General features: G+C 56.9%; 1 protein-coding gene across 1 annotated transcript in view; it reads right to left on the reverse strand.

Annotated features, from left to right (window-relative positions):
• MIA3 (MIA SH3 domain ER export factor 3) overlaps window positions 1-25,771 on the reverse strand; it is a 198,828-nt gene that overhangs the window by 73,562 nt on the left and 99,495 nt on the right. The window contains exons 16-17 of the mRNA XM_075341433.1: window positions 19,310-19,400; window positions 18,914-19,052 (exon numbers count right to left, since the gene is read on the reverse strand). Coding sequence (XP_075197548.1) covers window positions 18,914-19,052; window positions 19,310-19,400 — 230 coding nt within the window. The remainder of the gene's footprint in view (window positions 1-18,913; window positions 19,053-19,309; window positions 19,401-25,771) is intronic.

Below are 25,771 nucleotides of genomic sequence, written 5' to 3' on the forward strand. Positions count from 1 at the left end.
GGCCAGGGAGACACTCCCTGAGCAGAGCACCAGGATAAGAATATCTTCCACGTTCTGTGGTAGATCTTAGCGGACGTGGGCTTCCTAGCCTGTCTCATGGTGGCAACGACCCCTTGGGATAATCCTGAAGACGCTAGGATCCAGGACTCAATGGCCACACAGTCAGGTTCAGGGCCGCAGAATTCCGATGGAAAAACGGCCCTTGGGACAGTAAGTCTGGTCGGTCTGGTAGTGCCCACGGTTGGCCGACCGTGAGATGCCACAGATCCGGATACCACGCCCTCCTTGGCCAGTCTGGGGCGACGAGTATGACGCGGCTGCAGTCGGATCTGATCTTGCGTAGCACTCTGGGCAAGAGTGCCAGAGGTGGAAACACATAAGGGAGCCGGAACTGCGACCAATCTTGCACTAAGGCGTCTGCCGCCAGAGCTCTGTGATCGCGAGACCGTGCCATGAAGGTTGGGACCTTGTTGTTGTGCCGGGACGCCATTAGGTCGACGTCCGGCCTTCCCCAGCGGCGACAGATTTCCTGAAACACGTCCGGGTGAAGGGACCATTCCCCTGCGTCCATGCCCTGGCGACTGAGGAAGTCTGCTTCCCAGTTTTCTACGCCGGGGATGTGAACTGCGGATATGGTGGAGGCCGTGGCTTCCACCCACATAAGAATCCGCCGGACTTCCTGGAAGGCTTGCCGACTGCGTGTCCCCCCTTGGTGGTTGATGTATGCCACCGCTGTGGAGTTGTCCGACTGAATTCGGATCTGCCTCCCTTCCAGCCACTGCTGGAAGGCTAGTAGGGCAAGATACACTGCCCTGATCTCTAGAACATTGATCTGAAGGGTGGACTCCTGCTGAGTCCACGTACCCTGAGCCCTGTGGTGGAGAAAAACTGCTCCCCACCCTGACAGGCTCGCGTCTGTCGTGACCACCGCCCAGGACGGTGGTAGGAAGGATCTTCCCTGTGATAATGAGTTGGGAAGAAGCCACCACTGCAGAGAGTCTTTGGCCGTCTGGGAAAGGGAGACTTTCCTGTCTAGGGATGTTGACTTCCCGTCCCATTGGCGGAGAATGTCCCATTGGAGTTGGCGCAGATGAAACTGCGCAAACGGAACCGCCTCCATTGCCGCCACCATCTTCCCGAGGAAGTGCATGAGGCGTCTTAAGGAGTGCGACTGACCTTGAAGGAGAGTCTGCACCCCAGTCTGTAGTGACCGCTGCTTGTCCAGCGGAAGCTTCACTATCGCTGAGAGAGTATGAAACTCCATGCCAAGATACGTTAGTGATTGTGTCGGTGACAGATTTGACTTTGAGAAGTTGATGATCCACCCGAACGTCTGGAGAGTCTCCAGCGCAACATTCAGGCTGAGTTGGCATGCCTCTTGAGAGGGTGCCTTGACAAGTAGATCGTCCAAGTAAGGGATCACAGAGTGTCCCTGAGAGTGCAAGACTGCTACCACTGCCGCCATGACCTTGGTGAACACCCGTGGGGCTGTCGCCAGACCAAATGGCAGAGCTACGAACTGAAGATGGTCGTCTCCTATCACGAAGCGCAGAAAGCGTTGGTGCTCTGTAGCAATCGGCACGTGGAGATAAGCATCTTTGATGTCTATTGATGCTAGGAAATCTCCTTGAGACATTGAGGCAACGACTGAGCGGAGGGATTCCATCCGGAACCGCCTGGCGTTCACATGCTTGTTGAGCAGTTTTAGGTCCAGAACAGGACGGAATGAGCCGTCCTTTTTTGGCACCACAAAGAGATTGGAGTAAAAACCTTGTCCTTGTTCCCGAAGAGGAACAGGAACCACCACTCCTTCTGCTCTTAGAGAATTCACCACCTGCAGAAGGGCATCTGCTCGGTCGGGATGTGGGGAAGTTTTGAAGAACCGAGGCGGAGGACGAGAACTGAACTCTATCCTGTACCCGTGAGACAAAATGTCTGTTACCCACCGGTCTTTGACCTGTGGCAGCCAAATGTCGCAAAAACGGGAGAGCCTGCCACCGACCGAGGATGCGGAGGGAGGCGGCCGAAAGTCATGAGGCAGCCGGCTTGGAAGCGGTACCTCCGGTTGCTTTCTTGGGGCGTGAGTGAGCCCGCCAGGAATCAGAGCTCCTTTGCTCTTTCTGAGTCCTTTTGGACGAGGAGAATTGGGGCTTGCCCGAGCCTCGAAAGGACCGAAAGTTTGACTGCCACTTCCTCTGTTGAGGTTTGCTTGATCTGGGCTGGGGTAAGGAAGAGTCCTTACCTTTGGACTGTTTAATGATTTCTGCCAATTGCTCACCAAACAGTCTGTCTCCAGATAATGGCAAGCTGGTTAAACATTTTTTAGAAGCAGAATCTGCTTTCCATTCTTTTAACCACAAGGCTCTGCGCAAAACTACAGAGTTGGCGGATGCCATTGAGGTACGGCTCGTAGAGTCCAGTACCGCATTGATAGCGTAAGTCGCAAACGCAGTCATTTGCGTAGTTAAGGACGCCACTTGCGGCACTGCTGGACGTATGAGAGAGTCCACCTGCGCCAAACCAGCTGAAATAGCTTGGAGCGCCCACACGGCCGCGAATGCTGGAGCAAAAGACGCGCCAATAGCTTCATAGACAGATTTCAACCAAAGGTCCATCTGTCTGTCATTGGCATCTTTAAGTGAAGCCCCATCCTCCACTGCAACAATGGATCTAGCTGCAAGCCTGGATATTGGAGGGTCCACTTTTGGACACTGGGTCCAGCGTTTGACCACGTCAGGGGGAAAAGGATAACGTGTATCCTTAAGACGTTTGGAAAAACGCTTGTCCGGATAAGCATTGTGTTTCTGGATTGATTCTCTGAAGTCAGAGTGGTCCAGAAAAGTACTTGATTTACGCTTGGGATACAGGAAATGGAATTTCTCCTGCTGGGCAGCTGCCTCCTCTGCTGAAGGGGCTGGGGGAGAAATATCCAACAGCCTATTGATGGCCGCTACGAGGTCATTTACCATGGCGTCACCATCTGGCGTATCCAAATTGAGTGCGGTGTCAGGACTAGACTCCTGATCACCCACCTCTGTCTCATCATATAGAGACTCTTCTCGCTGAGACCCTGACCCGCGTGATGACGTGGAGGGTCTCTCCCAGCGAGCTCGCTTAGGCGGCCTGGGACTGTCATCGGAGTCCGAGCCCCCAGCCTGTGATGCCTGGGACCCCCTAGAAGTACGGATTAGTTCCAACTGAGGGGGACCGGGGAGCATAGACACAGCAGTATGCATGGTCTGCGCAACTGGCCTGGACTGCAAGGTCTCCAGGATTTTTGTCATAGTCACAGACATTTTATCAGCAAAGACTGCAAATTCTGTCCCCGTCACCGGGGCAGGGTTCACAGGCGACTCTGCCTGGGCTACTACCATCATAGGCTCTGGCTGACGAAGTGCCACTGGGACTGAACATTGCACACAATGGGAGTCGTTGGAGCCTGCCGGTAGATTAGCCCCACATGCTGTACAAGCAGTGTATACAGCCCGTGCCTTGGCACCCTTGCGTTTTGGGGATGACATGTTGTTGTCTCCTCAGAGCAATACAGGGTATACAGCCAAGAAGCGACCGTCCAGTGTAGTATATATATATATATATCTGGTACAGTAAAAAGTACACCAATATAACACTGTGGCACAAGTGGGGCCAGCACTAATGTACTGCTTACCGCCCGCTAAACGCGGGTGTGTGGTCGCCAGAAATCCCTAGTCTGAGTCTCCCAGAGCCTGTGTCCTTCCTCCAGCCAGACTGCATGCAGGAATGGCTGCCGGCGTCCTGTGGAGGGGGGGGCGGGCCCTGGGCGTATACAGACAAAGAGCGGGAAGCCTGCGTCCCACTGTGCCTAGTGAGAGGGCTGGAGCATGTAAATAAGGCTCCAGCCCTCGGCGCTGACGATTGTACAGCGTCTCTCCCTTACCCTGATTGACAGGGTGGGGGCGGGAACGAAGCGGAGCTAGGCCGCAAAAGCCGGGGACTAGAGTTAGAAACGCCGCCGCCGTAAAAGCGCGGTCGGCGCGTCCCCGGCGCACTACAAGTCTCAGCTGCGCCGCCGCTCCAGGGGCGGTCGGCGCGGCAGTCCCCCAACACAACAAAATCCCCCAGTAATCTGTAGGGACTATAACCCCAGCGCGCAGCGCTTCAGTCCCCGGCGCACTAGCACACCCAGCAAGCCTGGAGTGTGCGTGCCTGCCATACGGGGACACAGAGTACCTTAATGTTGCAGGGCCTTGTCCCTGAATGGTACCTCGCTCGTCATCCAGCAGGTTCTATGGGTCTGTGGATGGAGCCCGGCCTCAGGGCTTGGTGGCCGGAAAGATCCCACTTCCTCAGAGCCCCTCAGGGGGATGGGGAAGGAAAACAGCATGTGGGCTCCAGCCTCCGTACCAGCAATAGGTACCTCAACCTTACAAACCGCAAGTGGGGTGAGAAGGGAGCATGCTGGGGGCCCTATATGGGCCCTCTTTTCTTCCATCCGATATAGTCAGCAGCTACTGCTGACTAAACAGTGGAGCTATGCGTGGATGTCTGACCTCCTTCGCACAAAGCAGAAAACTGGTGAGCCAGTGATCCCACTGGGGGTGTATAGCCAGAAGGGGAGGGGCCTTACACTTTTTAGTGTAATGCTTTGTGTGGCCTCCGGAGGCAGTAGCTATACACCCAATCGTCTGGGTCTCCCAATGGAGCGCCGAAGAAATGGTGTCTCCGCATGCGGACGATGCTGGCACACCCTTTTTATGGGAGCAGGACCTGGGGAAATACCCCAGGCGTGATATCAGCCAATGGGGAACTAGTAGACAAGTCATGAGTCCTCTCGTTCTGTAGCTAAATTCATAACTGTCACAATGAGAGCGTTGGCGTCTGCCTACGACGCTCCCAGGCCAAGTTATGGCCATATCCCCTGTTGTGGATATTGTCCATAACTCCAGCCAGGGGTGGAGCAGTGCTCCCTCTGAGGTCACTAAGGTAGGAGGGGACCTGGATTTGCCCAGGTTGATAACCCTACTTCGGCCATTTTCCAGTGTTCTTTCGCCGGGGGTCACGTGTCGGAAACATCTGTGGGAAGGATCCTAGAAACCTGGTCTACAGCGGCCCCCTGTGGCCAGACGCACAAGGTAACTGCTGGAACTGTGTAGGCCTGTTTGTAAACCATGCTTTATCTGTAACTGTACTCTGACATATGTATATTCTGTAGATTCCCTATTGTATATATTGTAGTTTCTAGTGTGCTTTAGGCTGATTAAATTATATAATTAATCTTGGGCTGTTCTGTTATCTCGATCTTGAATCCCACGTCTGTGTGTTCGGCTAATAGTTACCGTGAAGCGGTTGGTGGCAGCGAGTTGTGCCAAGGATTATTGTGGGGAGGCCAGTGAGATTCGGGGAGGTTTTATATATTCCGCCCGCGGAGGTCGGGGGAATATATACCCTACTCTCACCGGGGACCCTTCAATAATCGGCATAAGTAGTATAGCGGCCTCCTTGCTTATTGTCGGGCAATTCCATAATTGGCCTGACTATAAGAGGGGCGCTAGAGAGCGCATCACGTGCTCTGTCTGTCGGTCGGGAGGTATAAAGGAGGGGTGACCCCCACTTGTTACCCCCCGATTGTGACGTACTGGTAGCCAGCGCGGGGGATTTCTGAGTGACCCCCCCGGTGGTTCGTGACATATTGGTGGCATAGCGGTGGGATCAAGATAATAGTGTGTGTGAGTGTGAGACCCATACTCCCAGACACTAAAGACTGCCTGCAGCAGCTGTGGCTGCTGGGGTCTTCAGACTAGCTCAACAATAGAGTGTCAGAGTGCAGATACTGTAAGGTGTGTGGAGGCATCAGGTGTCAGTTCTGTGTCAGTGACCAAAGTCTGCAACAATGGCTGAGAGCACCAGGAGCAAAGCCAAAGGAATGGCCGATGCTCAGGCCAGAGACGAGGAGGTTCCGGACGGAGTTGTTGCGGATCACACATGAGATTCCGATGGCCGGACACCTAGGGATCGCTAAGACCAAGGCCAGGTTAAACCAGCATTTCTACTGGCCAAAAATGGGGGCCGATGTGGCTGCCTACTGCCGTTCGTGTGAAACCTGTCAGAGTGGGGAAGGCGGGGCCACACCCCAAAGCCCCACTGGTATCTCTGCCCATCATCGATGAGCCTTTCAGGAGGGTGGCTGTGGATCTGGTCGGCCCGCTGGCCATCCCCAGCAGCTCCGGGAAACGCTTCATACTGACGGTAGTGGACTATGCCACCCGGTACCCAGAAGCAGTGGCCTTGTCGTCCATTCGGGCTGACAAGGTGGCCACCGCATTGCTGGAGATTTTCTCCCGAGTGGGTTTTCCCCAGGAAATGCTCACTGACCGGGGGACCCAATTCATGTCCCAGCTGATGGAGGCCCTCTGTAAGCAAGTCCAGGTGCGACATCTGGTGGCCAGCCCGTACCATCCACAGACTAATGGCCTGTGCGAGCGGTTCAATGGCACCTTAAAGCAGATGCTTAAGATGTTGGTCGACTCCCACGGGCGTGACTGGGAGCGGTATCTCCCACACCTGTTATTTGCTTACCGGGAGGTTCCACAGGCCTCAACGGGATTCTCACCGTTTGAGCTCCTGTACGGGCGACGTGTGCGGGGCCCCCTGGCTCTGGTGAAAGAGGCTTGGGAAGGGGATTTGGCCATCCCTGGAGTGTCGGTTATCGAGTATGTCATGCGCTTTCGGGACAAAATGCAGGCCTTGACGCAACTGGTACACGACAATATGGCTCAAGCCCAGGCCGATCAGAAGCGTTGGTACGACCAGAACGCTTGTGAGAGGACCTACCAAGTGGGTCAAAAGGTGTGGGTACTGGTCCCCGTACCACAGGACAAGCTTCAGGCAGCCTGGGAAGGCCCATACCTCGTGTACCAGCAGCTCAACCCTGTAACGTACCTGGTCACCCTGGACCCTGCCCGTGGAAGGCGGAAGCCCTTCCATGTGAACATGATGAAGGCACATCATGAGCGGGAGGCATGTGCACTCCCGGTGTGCAACCTGCCCGAGGAGGGAGAAGCGGAAACCCTCTTGGATATGCTAGCCCAGGTTAGGGCAGGCGGATCCATTGAGGATGTGGAGGTTGGCCACCAGCTCTTGGAGGACCAACGGTCCCAGCTGTGGGCCACCCTACACCCCTTCCGGGGGTTGTTTACCAACCAGCCCGGAAGGACTGACTTGGCTGTCCATCACGTGGACACTGGGGATCATCCCCCGATCCGGCGTTCAGCATATCGGGTCTCCCTGGAGGTGCAGCAACACATGCGCCAGGAGATTGACGAGATGCTGAAGCTGGGGGTGATCCAGGTATCCAACAGCGCTTGGGCCTCGCCTGTAGTCCTCGTCCCTAAGAAGGACCGAACCACTCGGTTCTGCGTGGACTACAGGGGGCTCAATGCTGTCACGGTCGCCGATGCGTACCCAATGCCACGCATCGATGACCTGCTCGATCAGTTGGCCGGGGCTCAGTACCTGACCATCATGGATCTGAGCCGGGGATATTGGCAGATCCCCCTGACTCGCAAGGCCAGGGAACGCTCTGCCTTTATTACCCCATTTGGACTGTACGAGTCCACGGTGATGCCATTTGGGATGAGGAATGCCCCTGCCACTTTCCAGCGGATGGTCAACACCCTGCTCAAGGGACTTGAAGGGTACGCGGCCGCGTACCTGGATGACATTGCCGTCTTCAGTCCCACCTGGGAAGATCACCTAGAGCATCTAGCACAGGTGCTCAGGCGGGTCCACCATGCAGGTTTGACCATCAAGCCGGGAAAGTGTCAGCTGGCCATGAGCGAGGTCCAGTACCTCGGTCACCGGGTAGGCGGGAGAACACTGAAGCCCGAGCCTGAGGAAGTGGAGGCCATCGCATCCTGGCCCACCCCCAGGACCAAGAAGCAGGTGATGTCCTTCTTGGGGACCGCTGGGTACTATAGGAGGTTTGTTCCATGCTATAGTAGCCTGGCAAAGCCCTTGACGGACCTCACCAAGAAGAAGCTGCCCTCTGCAGTCGATTGGACTGCGAGACAGCCTTCCGGGCCCTAAAGGACGCCCTGTCCAGCCCGCCCGTGCTACAGGCAGCCGACTTCACGCGGCCGTTTGTAGTACAGACCGACGCCAGTGACTTCGGCCTCGGTGCGGTGCTCAGCCAGGTGGACTCTGCGAGCCAAGAGCACCCAGTCTTGTACCTGAGCAGGAAGCTGTTACCAAGGGAAGTGGCCTATTCCACGATGGAAAAGGAGTGCCTGGCCATAGTGTGGGCCCTGCAGCGTCTGCAACCCCATCTATACGGGCGCCACTTCATCGTGGAGACGGACCACAATCCCCTCAGCGGGTTGCACACCGTCTCTGGGACGAATGGACGGTTGTTGCGATGGAGCCTTGCGCTCCAGCAATACAACTTCACCATTCGCCACAAAAGGGGCCGGGACCACGGTAACGCAGACGGGCTGTCCCGACAAGGAGAGGTCGCGGACGGGCGCACGGGGGAACACCGGAGTGTGCTGCCCCCTAGCGCCCTCAAAAGGGGGGAGGTGTGAGGCAAATCCTGGGATATGAAGAGGAATTATGATTGCCAGTCATAATCGCTCTCATCACTCCATGGCCGTGCCCCCTCCCTTCTTGTTCTCAATGTCCAACATCTTGGAAGGTGTCACATCCTAGCAACACATCCCATGGCCATCTCCTGTGATATGGAGATTAGATGATGTGGGAACAATGGACACAGGATGACTCCCTGCCGTGACCCTGTGGTAGGGGCTGCTATCTAATTAGCAAGGCTATGGAAGTATCCAGACAGGACGACTCCAGTAAAAAATGGTTCATATCTCGCAAGCCATATTTCCGATAAATATGGCAACCATAAAAATGGTGTCTCCGCATGCGGACGATGCTGGCACACCCTTTTTATGGGAGCAGGACCTGGGGAAATACCCCAGGCGTGATATCAGCCAATGGGGAACTAGTAGACAAGTCATGAGTCCTCTCGTTCTGTAGCTAAATTCATAACTGTCACAATGAGAGCGTTGGCGTCTGCCTACGACGCTCCCAGGCCAAGTTATGGCCATATCCCCTGTTGTGGATATTGTCCATAACTCCAGCCAGGGGTGGAGCAGTGCTCCCTCTGAGGTCACTAAGGTAGGAGGGGACCTGGATTTGCCCAGGTTGATAACCCTACTTCGGCCATTTTCCAGTGTTCTTTCGCCGGGGGTCACGTGTCGGAAACATCTGTGGGAAGGATCCTAGAAACCTGGTCTACAGCGCCCCCCTGTGGCCAGACGCACAAGGTAACTGCTGGAACTGTGTAGGCCTGTTTGTAAACCATGCTTTATCTGTAACTGTACTCTGACATATGTATATTCTGTAGATTCCCTATTGTATATATTGTAGTTTCTAGTGTGCTTTAGGCTGATTAAATTATATAATTAATCTTGGGCTGTTCTGTTATCTCGATCTTGAATCCCACGTCTGTGTGTTCGGCTAATAGTTACCGTGAAGCGGTTGGTGGCAGCGAGTTGTGCCAAGGATTATTGTGGGGAGGCCAGTGAGATTCGGGGAGGTTTTATATATTCCGCCCGCGGAGGTCGGGGGAATATATACCCTACTCTCACCGGGGACCCTTCAATAATCGGCATAAGTAGTATAGCGGCCTCCTTGCTTATTGTCGGGCAATTCCATAATTGGCCTGACTATAAGAGGGGCGCTAGAGAGCGCATCACGTGCTCTGTCTGTCGGTCGGGAGGTATAAAGGAGGGGTGACCCCCACTTGTTACCCCCCGATTGTGACGTACTGGTAGCCAGCGCGGGGGATTTCTGAGTGACCCCCCCGGTGGTTCGTGACAAGGTGTTTGCCACCTAATCTGAGAACAGCATAATGTAAAGATAGAGACCCCGATTCCAGTGATGTGTCACTTAGTGGGTCGTTTAGTGTAGTTTAATTAGCAGTAGATTTTCATTATAGGACTACTTGGCTGATAGCTGCATAAGGTAGGGGGCAGAGACCCTGATTCCAGCGATGTGTGACTTAGTGGGCTGCTTAGTGTAGTTAAATTAGCAGTACATTAATCATTACAGGACTACATGGCTGATAGCAGCATAAGGTAGGGGGCAGAGACCCCGATTCCAGTGATGTGTCACTTACTGGGCTGCTTAGTGTAGTTTAATTAGCAGTACATTATCATTACAGGACTACATGGCTGATAGCAGTATAAGGTAGGGGCACAGACCCAGATTCCAGCGATGAGTCACTTAGTGGGCTGCTTTGTGTAGTTTAATTAGCAGTAGATTATCATTACAGGACTACTTGGCATGCTGCAGGTAGTCCAGCATATTCATGAGCTAGATCCGCAGCAGAGAAAACACTGATTTTATCAAAATGACAGCAAACAGCTCAGTGACACATAACTGGAATCAGGGTCTCTGTCTTTACATTATGCTGCTCAGAGATGGGGGAGCAAGAAGGGAATTTTGTTTACTTACCGTAAATTCCTTTTCTTCTAGCTCCAATTGGGAGACCCAGACAATTGGGGTGTATAGCTATGCCTCCGGAGGCCACACAAAGCACTACACTAAAAGTGTAACGCCCCTCCCCTTCAGCCTATACTCCCCCCGTGCTGCTACGGGCTCATCAGTTTTGGTGCAAAAGCCAGAAGGAGGAAAAAATTATAAACTGGTTTAAAGTAAATTCAATCCGAAGGAATATCGGAGAACTGAAACCATTTAACATGAACAACATGTGTATACAAAAACAGGGGCGGGTGCTGGGTCTCCCAATTGGAGCTAGAAGAAAAGGAATTTACGGTAAGTAAACAAAATTCCCTTCTTCTTTGTCGCTCCTAATTGGGAGACCCAGACAATTGGGACGTCCAAAAGCAGTCCCTGGGTGGGTAAATAATACCTCATAATAGAGCCGTAACGGCTCCGTCCTACAGGTGGGCAACTGCCTCCTGAAGGACTTGCCTACCTAGGCTGGCATCTGCCGAAGCATAGGTATGCACTTGATAGTGTTTCGTGAATATGTGCAGGCTCGACCAGGTAGCTGCCTGACACACCTGCTGAGCCGTAGCCTGGTGTCGCAAGGCCCAGGACGCTCCCACGGCCCTGGTAGAATGGGCCTTCAGTCCTGAGGGAACCGGAAGCCCCGAGGAACGGTAAGCTTCGAGAATTGGTTCCTTGATCCACCGAGCCAGGGTTGATTTGGAAGCTTGTGTCCCTTTACGCTGGCCAGCGACAAGGACAAAGAGTGCATCCGAGCGGCGCAGGGGCGCCGTACGAGAAATGTAGAGTCTGAGTGCTCTCACCAGATCTAACAAGTGCAAATCCTTTTCACATTGGTGAACTGGATGAGGACAAAACGAGGGTAAGGAGATGTCCTGATTGAGATGAAAAGGGGATACCACCTTAGGGAGGAATTCCGGAACCGGACGCAGAACCACCTTGTCCTGGTGAAACACCAGGAAAGGGGCTTTGCATGATAACGCTGCCAACTCAGACACTCTCCGAAGTGAGGTGACTGCTACTAGAGATAATCCTGAAGACGCTAGGATCCAGGACTCAATGGCCACACAGTCAGGTTGAGGGCCGCAGAATTCAGATGGAAAAACGGCCCTTGAGACAGCAAATCTGGTCGGTCTGGCAGTGCCCACGGTTGGCCGACCGTGAGATGCCACAGATCCGGGTACCACGACCTCCTCGGCCAGTCTGGAGCGACGAGGATGGCGCGGCGGCAGTCGGCCCTGATCTTGCGTAACACTCTGGGCAACAGTGCCAGAGGAGGAAACACATAAGGAAGCTGAAACTGCGACCAATCCTGAACTAAGGCGTCTGCCGCCAGAGCTCTGTGATCTTGAGATCGAGCCATGAATGTTGGGACCTTGTTGTTGTGCCGTGACGCCATTAGGTCGACGTCCGGCATCCCCCAGCGGCAACAGATCTCCTGAAACACGTCCGGGTGAAGGGACCATTCCCCTGCGTCCATGCCCTGGCGACTGAGAAAGTCTGCTTCCCAGTTTTCTACGCCTGGGATGTGAACTGCGGATATGGTGGATGCTGTGGCTTCCACCCACAGCAGAATCCGCCGGACTTCCTGGAAGGCTTGCCGACTGCGTGTCCCACCTTGGTGGTTGATGTAAGCCACCGCTGTGGAGTTGTCCGACTGAATTCGGATCTGCTTGCCTTCCAATCACTGCTGGAACGTTTTTAGGGCAAGAAACACTGCCCTGATCTCCAGAACATTGATCTGAAGTGAGGACTCTTGCTGAGTCCACGTACCCTGGGCCCTGTGGTGGAGAAAAACTGCTCCCCACCCTGACAGACTCGCGTCCGTCGTGACCACCGCCCAGGATGGGGGTAGGAAGGATTTCCCCTTCGATAATGAGGTGGGAAGAAGCCACCACCGAAGGGAAGCTTTGGTTGCCTGAGAGAGGGAGACGTTCCTGTCTAGGGACGTCGGCATCCTGTCCCACTTGCGTAGGATGTCCCATTGAAGAGGACGCAGGTGAAACTGCGCGAAAGGGACTGCTTCCATTGCTGCCACCATCTTCCCCAGGAAGTGCATGAGGCGCCTCAAGGGGTGTGACCGACCTTGAAGGAGAGATTGCACCCCTGTCTGTAGTGAACGCTGTTTGTCCAGCGGAAGCTTCACTATCGCTGGAAGAGTATGAAACTCCATGCCAAGATATGTCAGCGATTGGACCGGTGTCAGATTTGACTTTGGAAAATTGATGATCCACCCGAAACTCTGGAGAATCTCCAGAGTAACGTTGAGGCTGTGTTGGCATGCCTCTTGAGAGGGTGTCTTGACCAGCAGATCGTCTAAGTAAGGTATCACTGAGTGACCCTGAGAGTGGAGGACCGCAACTACTGTAGCCATGACCTTGGTGAAAACCCTTGGGGCTGTCGCCAGGCCGAACGGCAGTGCCGCGAACTGAAGGTGTTCGTCTCCTATGGTGAAGCGCAAGAAGCGCTGATGCTCTGGAGCAATCGGTACGTGGAGATAAGCATCCTTGATATCGATCGATGCTAGGAAATCTCCTTGGGACATTGAGGCGATGACGGAGCGGAGGGATTCCATCCGGAACCGCCTGGTCCTTACGTGTTTGTTGAGCAGTTTTAGGTCCAAAACAGGACGGAAGGACCCGTCCTTCTTTGGAACCACAAACAGGTTGGAGTAGAAACCGTGACCCTGTTGCTGAAGAGGAACCGGGACCACCACTCCTTCTGCCTTCAGAATGCCCACCGCCTGCAGAAGAGCCTCGGCTCGCTCGGGAGGCAGAGATGTTCTGAAGAATCGAGTCGGAGGACGAGAGCTGAACTCTATCCTGTAACCGTGAGACAAAATGTCTCTCACCCAACGGTCTTTTACTTGTGGCAGCCAGGTGTCGCAAAAGCGGGAGAGCCTGCCACCGACCGAGGATGCGGTGTGAGGAGGCCGTAAGTCATGAGGAAGCCGCCTTGGTAGCGGCACCTCCGGCGGTCTTTTTAGGGCGTGATTTAGACCGCCATGCGTCGGAGTTCCTCTGATCCTTCTGAGGCCTTTTGGACGAGAATTGGGACCTGCCCGCACCCCGAAAGGACCGAAACCTCGACTGTCCCCTCCTCTGTTGGGGTGTTTTTGGTTTGGCCTGGGGTAAGGATGTTTCCTTTCCCTTGGATTGTTTGATGATTTCATCCAATCTCTCACCAAACAAACGGTCGCCAGAAAATGGCAATCCAGTTAAGCACTTTTTTGGAAGCCGAATCTGCCTTCCATTCCCGCAGCCACAAGGCCCTGCGTATTGCTACCGAATTGGCGGCTGCAACCGCCGTACGGCTCGCAGAGTCCAGGACAGCATTAATAGCGTAAGACGCAAATGCCGACGTTTGAGAGGTTATGGACGCCACTTGCGGCGCAGACGTACGTGTGAGTGCGTCAATTTGCGCCTTTACCAGCTGAGATAGCTTGGAGTGCCCATACGGCTGCGAATGCTGGAGCAAAAGACGCGCCGATAGCTTCATAGATGGATTTCAACCAGAGCTCCATCTGTCTGTCAGTGGCATCCTTGAGTGAAGCTCCATCTTCCACTGCAACTATGGATCTAGCCGCCAGTCTGGAGATTGGAGGATCCACCTTGGGACACTGAGTCCAGCCCTTGACCACGTCAGGGGGGAAAGGGTAACGTGTATCCTTAAGGCGCTTGGAAAAACGCTTATCTGGACAAGCTCGGTGTTTCTGGACTGCCTCTCTGAAGTCAGAGTGGTCCAGAAACATACTCTTTGTACGCTTGGGAAACCTGTTGATGGACGCAATAAGATCATTCACTATGGCGTCCCCATCAGGAGTATCAAGGTTGAGAGCGGCTTCAGGATCAGAATCCTGATCAGCTACCTCCGCTTCATCATACAGAGAGTCCTCTCGCTGAGACCCTGAACATTGTGATGATGTCGAGGGGATTTCATAGCGAGCTCGCTTAGTCGGTCTGGGGCTGCGGTCCGTGTCAGAGACCTCACCCTGGGATCCATGAGACACCCCGGGAGGACATTGCTGTTCCAACTGAGGGGGACCAGGGGGCAATGATTCCACAGTGCCCATGGCTTGAGATGCCGGCCTGGACTGCAAGGCTTCTAATATCTTAGCCATAGTCTCAGAAAGTCTTTCAGTAAAAACTGCAAACTCCGTCCCTGTCACTTGGACAGTGTTAACAGGTGGTTCTCCCTGGGCCACCCTTAGCAGAGGCTCCGGCTGAGAAAGTGCCACAGGGGCCGAGCATTGCACACAATGAGGGTCAGTGGAACCTGCCGGCAGTATAGCCGTACATGCTGCACAGGCAGCATAGTAAGTCTGTGCTTTGGCACCCTTGCTATTTGTGGACGACATGCTGTTGTCTCCTCTGAGCAATACAGGAGGGTATATAGCCAAAAATCAACAGTGCACCATACAGTGTAAAGTATAGTCTATAATCATATAATCTATAATTACACTTCAGCACAAGTGGGGCCAGCACCTCAGGTGCTGATTACCGCCCGCTTAAAGCGGTTGTGTGGGCACCAGAAACGCTGCCTGGGTCTCCCTGAGCTTGTCTCTCCTCTCCAGCGTTAGCAGAGCTGAGAGGAATGGCTGCCAGGCGTCCTGAGGAGAGGAGGGAGCCGTGGGCGTGACCCAGAAAAGTGCGGGAACTGGTGCCCCACTGTGCAGAGTGAGGGGGGTGGAGTATGCAAAGCATGCTCCAGCCCTCAGTGCTGCCGTCCTGTACAGCGTCCCGCCCTTCCCCTGACTGGCAGGGCTGGGGGCGGGAAGAAAAAGAGACTAGGCCGCAAAAGCCGGGGACTCGAGTTATAAGCGCGGCCGCCGTATAAGCGCGGTCGACGCGGAAGTCACCGGCGCACTAACAGTCCCAGCCGCGCCGCAGTGATAACCATGGCAGCGGCGGTCAGCGCGGCAGTCCCCCTACACGAACACACTCAGCGACGCTGAAGTGTGTAATGGCACGAACTCAGTCAGCGCTGCTGTCCCCGGTGCACTAGCACACCCAGCAATGCTGGAGTGTTGCTGTGCGCGGTCCCCACGGGGACACAGAGTACCTCAAAGTAGCAGGGCCATGTCCCTGAACGATACTCGGCTCCTTATCCAGCAGGGTCCTCAGGAGCTGTGGATGGAGCACGGTCTCCTGTGCCTGGAGACCGAAAGGATCCCACTTCACCCAGAGCCCTAATTGAGGGATGGGGAAGGAAAGCAGCATGTGGGCTCCAGCCTCCGTACCCGCAATGGATACCTCAACCTTAACAACACCGCCGACAAGAGTGGGGTGAGAAGGGAGCATGCTGGGGGCCCTGTTATGGGCCCTCTTTTCTTCCATCCGACATAGTCAGCAGCTGCTGCTGACTAAGCTGTGGAGCTATGCATGTATGTGTGCCTCCTTCGCACAAAGCATAAAAACTGATGAGCCCGTAGCAGCACGGGGGGTGTATAGGCTGAAGGGGAGGGGCGTTACACTTTTAGTGTAGTGCTTTGTGTGGCCTCCGGAGGCATAGCTGTACACCCCAATTGTCTGGGTCTCCCAATTAGGAGCGACAAAGAAAAACCTGGTGACAGATTCGATTTAATGAAGGAAAGTTACTAAGGCTTGCATTCTACCATGTGGACTATTCATCAAAGTAACACATGGTGGGGACACACTGACTCATGGGATGTTATCTGGACATAGGAACTAATAAGTATTTGATACATACATTGAACACAGGTTTTAGCATTTAGTCTTAATGCAGATAAGTGTTTGGTGTGGTTTTTTTTTTTTTCGTTTCGCGCCTGTTCACATTTGTGGAAGCTGTTGGTCAGCTTTCTGATATAGTTATATATACCCACACACTGATATATCCTAGACATCATATACTGGACCTATCTCTGGTAACAATCAACTAGTGTAACACACTGGGGTAGACTTGGGGGTTAGTTGACGGCGAGCGAGGGGTGCCATTTGCATATAATTTAGGAGGCCAAACCACAATTAGGCAGGTGTGAGACCAGGGACGTAATCGCTCACCATCTGACACCTGTCATCTAGTATCTTGAATAGAAAGGACAAAGTGTATTACAACAAAAGGTCTCTAAATGTTAGCGTCAACGTATACGTACCAATAGGCACTGTGTGCACTGTTCACAGTGTATTTGGGATTTCGGTTTTAAATGCGCTTGCGATTTAATTGCGCTTGCGATTTGATTGCGCTTGCGCGCGATTGTGCGCGATTATGCGTGATTGTGCGTGTGTGGAATGGCACAATAGGGGACCAGGATGGGACATTTAACAAGTTGTGGAAGGAATTGTCTGCATTGCAATGATTTCCTATGGGAAATCTTGCTTTGCTGAACGAGTAACTTAGACAAACCTCAAAAATTGATGACCACTCAGAAAAGAGCCTATGTGATCACAATACCAATGTAGTTCGCAGTGAACCAAACAAAACCTACAAAGATCTACAACAGCTTATATTGAAATATAAGTCCTTGGATAAAGCCATGGTGTTCTGTGGTAAGGTGCAGCATGTGATTACATTGGGTGTTCTGTATTTTTGCATGTGACTTTTTATATGTATGTGGTGCGGTGTGTCAGGACTCTCATTTCTAATTATTTTTCCATACTCTACATTGTTAGTTATGGCATTCCCTACTTGTATTTGCTATGGATTCCTGACACCCAGTTACATCTTTGGATGTTCCTGCTTCTTTACAGTCAGTGCAGGGTTACATCTGTCATCATTATTATAGACATGCTGTCCTGTTTCTATTTGCCATCCACCTGCTTTACAGAGTGTTCATTCACTTGGATCAACTTTAGTAAGGCTAGTTTCACACTTGCGTTCAGCGGAGTCCGTCACTATGGAGAATAGCACAGTCCGTTAACGCACTGCGCTATTCTCCATAGACTTGTATGGATGACGCACTGTAACGCAAGTGTCAGTGTTGCATCCGCCGGACGACGCAGCGTCGTTATTTTGACGCTGCGTCGGGCGGAAGGAACGCAGCATGTAACGTTTTTTTGAGCAGCGGAATCCTTTGGATTTCACTGCGCATGCTCTCTCTGGCTCCCTCAACCCGTAACCAGGGTACACATCGGGTAACCAAGGAACCCTGGTTACGTGTGCCGGGAGCCCGACACTTCCCCGCTCGGCTCCGCCCCCTCCCCGCACTCCGTATGTATACACACACACACAATCGCACGCACACTCACACTCACCTGTCCCCCAGCGATGCAGTCCCCACGGCACTGACGTCCTCAGCCATGGCCCTGCTCGGCTCCACCCACCGCACTCCGCCCCCCGCACACATTGTCGGCGACCGAACGATCAGCTGATCACCCGGCTACTGTGAGTGATCGGCTGATCACCCGGCGGCCGGCTACTGTGAGTGATCGACTGATCACCCGGCGGCCGGCTACTGTGAGTGATCGGCTGATCACCCGGCGGCTGGCTACTGTGAGTGATCGGCTGATCACCCGGCGGCCGGCTACTGTGAGTGATCGGCTGATCACCCGGCGGCCGGCTACTGTGAGTGATCGGCTGATCACCCGGCGGCCGGCTACTGTGAGTGATCGGCTGATCACCCGGCGGCTGGCTACTGTGAGTGATCGGCTGATCACCCGGCGGCCGGCTACTGTGAGTGATCGGCTGATCACCTGGCTACTGTGAGTGATCGGCTGATCATTCACAATAGTCTGCCGACAGTAAAACTGTAAAAAAAAAAAAAAAACACAAAACAAAACGAATTGCGTTGTTTTGCAGCATCCGTTGCATCTGTTGCATCCGTCACACAACGCAATGCAACGGATGCCGTTCAACGCGAGTGTGAAACCAGCCTAATAGTTTTATTAGGCCCATATTTGACATGTAATTATTTTTTACAAATAGGGTTTATCAGATGATACTTTGAGTCTATTTGGGATGTCAAAATTTTGACAGATATGAAATATTCTGCTCATATTCCATCTGATAATGATGTTTGCTTACTACTGCTAGCCACAGAGACTCTCTCATGTGAAGTTGTTCCTCCTCAGGTCATTTTCTTGCTGTGCATATTTTTATCTTGTATTTTTAATACTTGTCAATATAAGATGTTGCAGTTCTTTATAGGTTTTATAGGTTTTGAACGAGTAACTTTGTTAACCAGCGCACTCCCAGAACGGATCGTTCTCGTTAACCAAGGTTCCACTGTATCATGAATAGAAAGGACAAAATGTGTTACAACAAAACAAGAAAGATAAAAAGTTCATACTTGTTTCGAAACCAGGATCGAAAAGACAAAGACAAGTCTGGGTTTTTGTTTTTTTTTTTAGGGCAGGGATAACCCGGCCCCTCACAAGCTGTCAATAATTGTGTCCGTCCCCAGAATTGCACCCAGACCAGGTACATTAATGCCGCCACTCACTTCTGCAGCGCCATCTCCTTCTGCTGGTAGAGCTCGGTGAGGATCTCCACCTTCTGGCGCAGGGTTTTGCACTCGTTGTCCAGCCGGGTCTTGTCGGACTGCAGGGATCCGGAGTCGTGCTGCAGCTGCTTGATTTCCTCTGGAGACGAGGAAGATGGGAACATGGTGAGGAAGCGGCTGTAACATTGTCATGTGGGAAGTTGCAGAAAGACCCCATATATCCTGCACATTGCACGTCCCTGATATGATGTAGAGATATTATTATATGGTGTATCAGGATTGGAGCGTCAGCACCCGTGAGTGCTAGTGATGTCCGACATCCTCGGGGGTCCCCACACCCTGCACCCCATCTCACATCTGATGCCCTCTGTCACCCCTTCACACCCCGTTCTCTACCTTCCAGATCGTGTCGTGAGGAGATCTCGTCCGTCAGTTTTCGCTGATACAGATCCTTCTCCTCCTCGATGATGGATAATGTGGTTTTTACCTACAAGAGATGAAGAAAAACCATAAGTGACGGCGATCAGAGGAGTCTCAGCCCATCACCCACAGCAGCGTCTCCTCACGTCTGCCTTCTCCAGTCCATCTCTCATCTCTCATAATTACCATATTTTTGGATCTATAAGACGCACTGCAAATTTAAAGAAAAAAATGGGGTCCGTCTTATAAGCCAGTGGTGTCTTACCAGGAGCGGAAGGCAGCGGTGGTGGAGCGGGGCACAGCAGGCAGGGGCGGTAGAGGAATAGGGCAATGTGGCAGGGGCTGTGCTGGAGCTGCGTGTCAAGGGAGCGGTGCTAGGGTTGCAGGCCGAGGGTGCTGCACTGAGCTGGGGCTGTGGGACGCGAGGCAGGGGGCATCTTGAAAACGTCGATGGGGTGATCTTCAAATAAATGTGCCCGAAGTCCGCGCGTGCGCAGATGAAGTCTTGAGCTAAGAGCTCCATCTGCACATGCACAGACTCCGGGCACAAATATTTGAAGTCTGCGGCGCCAACATTTTCAGGATAGTGCCTGCAGCTCCAGCAAAGCCCCCCCCCCAAACAGCGCACCCCCCCCACACACACACAAGCGCACCCCCACACACAGCGCACCCCCCCACACACACACAAGCGCACCCCCACACACAGCGCACCCCCCCACCCCCACACAGCACAGCGCACCCCCCCACAGCGCACCCCCCCACCCCCACACAGCGCACACCCCCCCCCACACACCGCACCCCCCCCACACACACACACACACACAGCGCACCACACCGCCCCCCCCACAGCGCACCCCCCCCACACACACACAGCGCACCCCCCCCACACACAGCGCACCCCCCCCCACACACACAGCGCACTTCCCCCCCCCCACACACACAGCGCACACCCCCCCCCCACACAGCGCACCCCCCCCACACAGCGCGCACACCCCCCCCACACAGCGCGCACTTCCCCCCCACACACAGCGCACACCCCCCACACACACAGCGCACACCCCCCCCCCACAGCGCACACCCCCCCACACACACAGCGCACACCCCCCCCACACACACACAGCGCACACACCCCCCCACACACACAGCGCACACACCCCCCCCACACAGCACACACCCCCCCCCCCCACACAGCGCACCCCCCACACACAGCGCACCCCCCACACACACAACGCACCCCCCCCACACACACACCGCACCTCCCCCACACACACACACCGCACCTCCCCCCCACACACACCACCGCACCTCCCCCCCACACACACACACCGCACCTCCCCCCCACACACACACCGCACCTCCCCCCCACACACACAACGCACCCCCCCACACACACACACAACGCACCCCCCCACACACACACCGCACCTCCCCCCCACAACACACACCGCACCTACCCCCCCACACACACACACCGCACCTCCCCCCCACACACACACCGCACCTACCCCCCCCCACACACACCGCACCTCCCCCCCACACACACACCGCACCTCCCCCCCACACACACACACCGCACCTCCCCCCCACACACACACACCGCACCTACCCCCCCACACACACACCGCACCTACCCCCCCCCACACACACACACACACCGCACCTCCCCCCCCCACGCACCGCCACCCCCACACACACACCGCACCTCTCCCCCCCCCCCCACACACACACACACACACCGCACCTCCCCCCCACGCACCGCACCCCCCCCACACACACACACACACAGCGCACCCCCCCCCCACACACACACACACACAGCGCACCCCCCCCCACACACACACACACAGCGCACCCCCCCCCCTCACACACACACACAGCGCACCCCCCCCCCCCACACACACACACAGCGCACCCCCCCCCACACACACACACAGCGCACCCCCCCAACACACACACAGCGCACCCCCCCCACACACACACACCGCACCCCCCCCCACACACACACCGCACCTCCCCCCACACACACACCGCACCTACCCCCCCCACACACACACACCGCACCTACCCCCCCCACACACACACACCGCACCTCCCCCCCACACACACACCGCACCTACCCCCCCACACACACACCGCACCTCCCCCCCACACACACACCGCACCTCCCCCCCCCACACACACACCCGCACCTACCCCCCCCCACACACACACACACACACACACCGCACCTCCCCCCCCCCCACACACACACACACACACCGCACCTCCCCCCCCCACGCACCGCCACCCCACACACACACCGCACCTCTCCCCCCCCCCACACACACACACCGCACCTCCCCCCCACGCACCGCACCCCCCCACACACACACACCGCACCTACCCCCCCCACACACACACACCGCACCTCCCCCCCACACACACACCGCACCTACCCCCCCACACACACACCGCACCTCCCCCCCACACACACACCGCACCTCCCCCCCCACACACACACACACCGCACCTACCCCCCCACACACACACCGCACCTACCCCCCCCCCCACACACACACACACACCGCACCTCCCCCCCCCACGCACCGCCACCCCACACACACACCGCACCTCTCCCCCCCCCCCACACACACACACACAGCACCTCCCCCCCACGCACCGCACCCCCCCACACACACACACAGCGCACCCCCCCCCACACACACACACAGCGCACCCCCCCACACACACACAGCGCACCCCCCCACACACACACACACAGCGCACCCCCCCCCCCACACACACACAGCGCACCCCCCCACACACACACAGCGCACCCCCCCACACACACACAGCGCACCCCCCCACACACACACAGCGCACCCCCCCCACACACACACACAGCGCACCCCCCCCCACACACACACACAGCGCACCCCCCCCACACACACACAGCGCACCCCCCCCCCCCACGCACCGCCACCCCACACACACACCGCACCCTCTCCCCCCCCCCCACACACACACACACAGCACCTCCCCCCCACGCACCGCACCCCCCCACACACACACACAGCGCACCCCCCCACACACACACAGCGCACCCCCCCACACACACACACACAGCGCACCCCCCCCCCCACACACACACAGCGCACCCCCCCACACACACACAGCGCACCCCCCCACACACACACAGCGCACCCCCCCACACACACACAGCGCACCCCCCCCACACACACACAGCGCACCCCCCACACACACACACAGCGCACCCCCCACACACACACACAGCGCACCCCCCCCCACACACACACACAGCGCACCCCCCCCACACACACACAGCGCACCCCCCCCCCACACACAGCGCACCCCCCCCCACACACACACACAGCGCACCCCCCCAAACACACACACACAGCGCACCCCCCAAACACACACACACAGCGCACCCCCCAAACACACACACACAGCGCACCCCCCCCACACACACACAGCGCACCCCCCCCACACACACACACCGCACCCCCCCCACACACACACACACACCGCACCCCCCCCCACACACCCGCACCCCCCCCACACACACACACACACACCGCACCCCCCCCACACACACACACACACCGCCCCCCCCACACACACACAGCGCACCCCCCCCACACACACACACACAGCGCACCCCCCCCACACACACACACAGCGCACCCCCCCCCCCAACACACACACACACAGCGCACCCCCCCCCACACACCACACACACAGCGCACCCCCCAACACACACACACACACACACCGCACCCCCCCCCACACACCGGCACCCCCCCCACACACACACACACACACCGCACCCCCCCCCACACACACACACACACACCGCCCCCCACACACACACAGCGCACCCCCCCACACACACACAGCGCACCCCCCCACACACACACACAGCGCACCCCCCCACACACACACACACACAGCGCACCCCCCCCACACACACACACACACAGCGCACCCCCCCCACACACACACACAGCGCACCCCCCCACACACACACAGCGCACCCCCCCAACACACACACACAGCGCACCCCCCCCACACACACACAGCGCACCCCCCCACACACACACACAGCGCACCCCCCCCCCACACACACAGCGCACCCCCCCACACACACACAGCGCACCCCCCCCACACACACACACAGCGCACCCCCCACACACACACAACACACACACAGCGCACCCCCCCCACACACACACACAGCGCACCCCCCCCCACACACACACACACAGCGCACCCCCCCCACACACACACACAGCGCACCCCCCCAACACACACACAGCGCACCCCCCCCACACACACACAGCGCACCCCCCCCACACACACACACCCGCCCCCCCACACACACACACCGCCCCCCACACACACACACACACACACACAGCGCACCCCCCCACACACACACACACAGCCACACACACAGCGCACCCCCCCCAACACACACACAGCCACCCCCCACCCAGCACCCACCCACACACACACAGCGCACCCCCCCCACACACACACACCGCCCCCCACACACACACACCCGCCCCCCCACACACACACACACACACACACAGCGCACCCCCCCCACACACACACACACAGCGCACCCCCCCACACACACACACAGCGCACCCCCCCCACACACACACACACACAGCGCACCCCCCACACACACACACACACACACACACACACACACAGCGCACCCCCCCACACACACACACACACACAGCGCACCCCCCCCACACACACACACAGCACCCTCCCCCCCACACACACAGCGCACCCCCCCCCCACACACACACACAGCGCACCCCCCCCCCACACACACACACAGCGCACCCCCCCCCCACACACACACACACACACAGCGCACCCCCCCCCCCACACACACACACACACAGCGCACCCCCCCACACACACACACACACACAGCAGCGACACCCCCCCACACACACACACACACACAGCGCACCCCCCCCCACACACACACACAGCGCACCCCCCCACACACACACACACACAGCGCACCCCCCCACACACACACACACAAGCGCACCCCCCCCACACACACACACACACAGCGCACCCCCCCCACACACACACACACACAGCGCACCCCCCCACACACACACAGCGCACCCCCCCCACACACACACAGCGCACCCCCCCACACACACACACACAGCGCACCCCCCCCACACACACACACACACAGCGCACCCCCCCACACACACACACACACAGCGCACCCCCCCACACACACACACACACAGCGCACCCCCCCACACACACCACACACAGCGCACCCCCCCACACACACACACACAGCGCACCCCCCCCACACACACACACAGCGCACCCCCCCCAACACACACACAGCGCACCCCCCCCCACACACACACACAGCGCACCCCCCCCCCACACACACACAGCGCACCCCCCCCACACACACAGCGCACTCCCCCCCACACACACACAGCGCACCCCCCCCACACACACACACACAGCGCACCCCCCCCACACACACACACAGCGCACCCCCCCCACACACACACACAGCGCACCCCCCCCACACACAGCGCACCCCCCCCACACACACACACAGCGCACCCCCCCAACACACACACAGCGCACCCCCCCCACACAGCACACACAGCGCACCCCCCCACACACACACACAGCGCACCCCCCACACACACACACAGCGCACCCCCCCACACACACACACACAGCGCACCCCCCCACACACACACACAGCGCACCCCCCCCACACACACACCACAGCGCACCCCCCCACACACACACACACACACACAGCGCACCCCCCACACACACACACACACACACACAGCGCACCCCCCCCACACACACACACACGCACACACACACACACAGCACCCCCCCCCACACACACACACACACACACAGCGCACCCCCCCCACACACAGCACACACAGCGCACCCCCCCACACACACACACAGCACACCCCCCCCACACACACACAGCACCCCCCCCCACACACACAGCGCACCCCCCCCACACACACAGCGCACCCCCCCCACACACCACACCACACACACAGCACGCACCCCCCCACACACACACACACAGCGCACCCCCCCCACACACACACACACAGCGCACCCCCCCCACACACACACACAGCGCAGCGCACCCCCCCACACACACACACAGCGCACCCCCCCACACCACACACACACAGCGCACCCCCCCACACACACACACACAGCGCACCCCCCCCACACACACACACACAGCGCACCCCCCCCACACACACACAGCACACCCCCCCCACACACACACAGCGCACCCGCCCCCACACACACACACAGCGCACCCCCCCCCCCCCACACACACACAGCGCACCCCCCCCCCCCCACACACACACA

This window comes from Anomaloglossus baeobatrachus, chromosome 3 (genome assembly GCF_048569485.1).
Source record: "Anomaloglossus baeobatrachus isolate aAnoBae1 chromosome 3, aAnoBae1.hap1, whole genome shotgun sequence".
Classification (NCBI taxonomy): Eukaryota; Metazoa; Chordata; class Amphibia; order Anura; family Aromobatidae; genus Anomaloglossus; species Anomaloglossus baeobatrachus.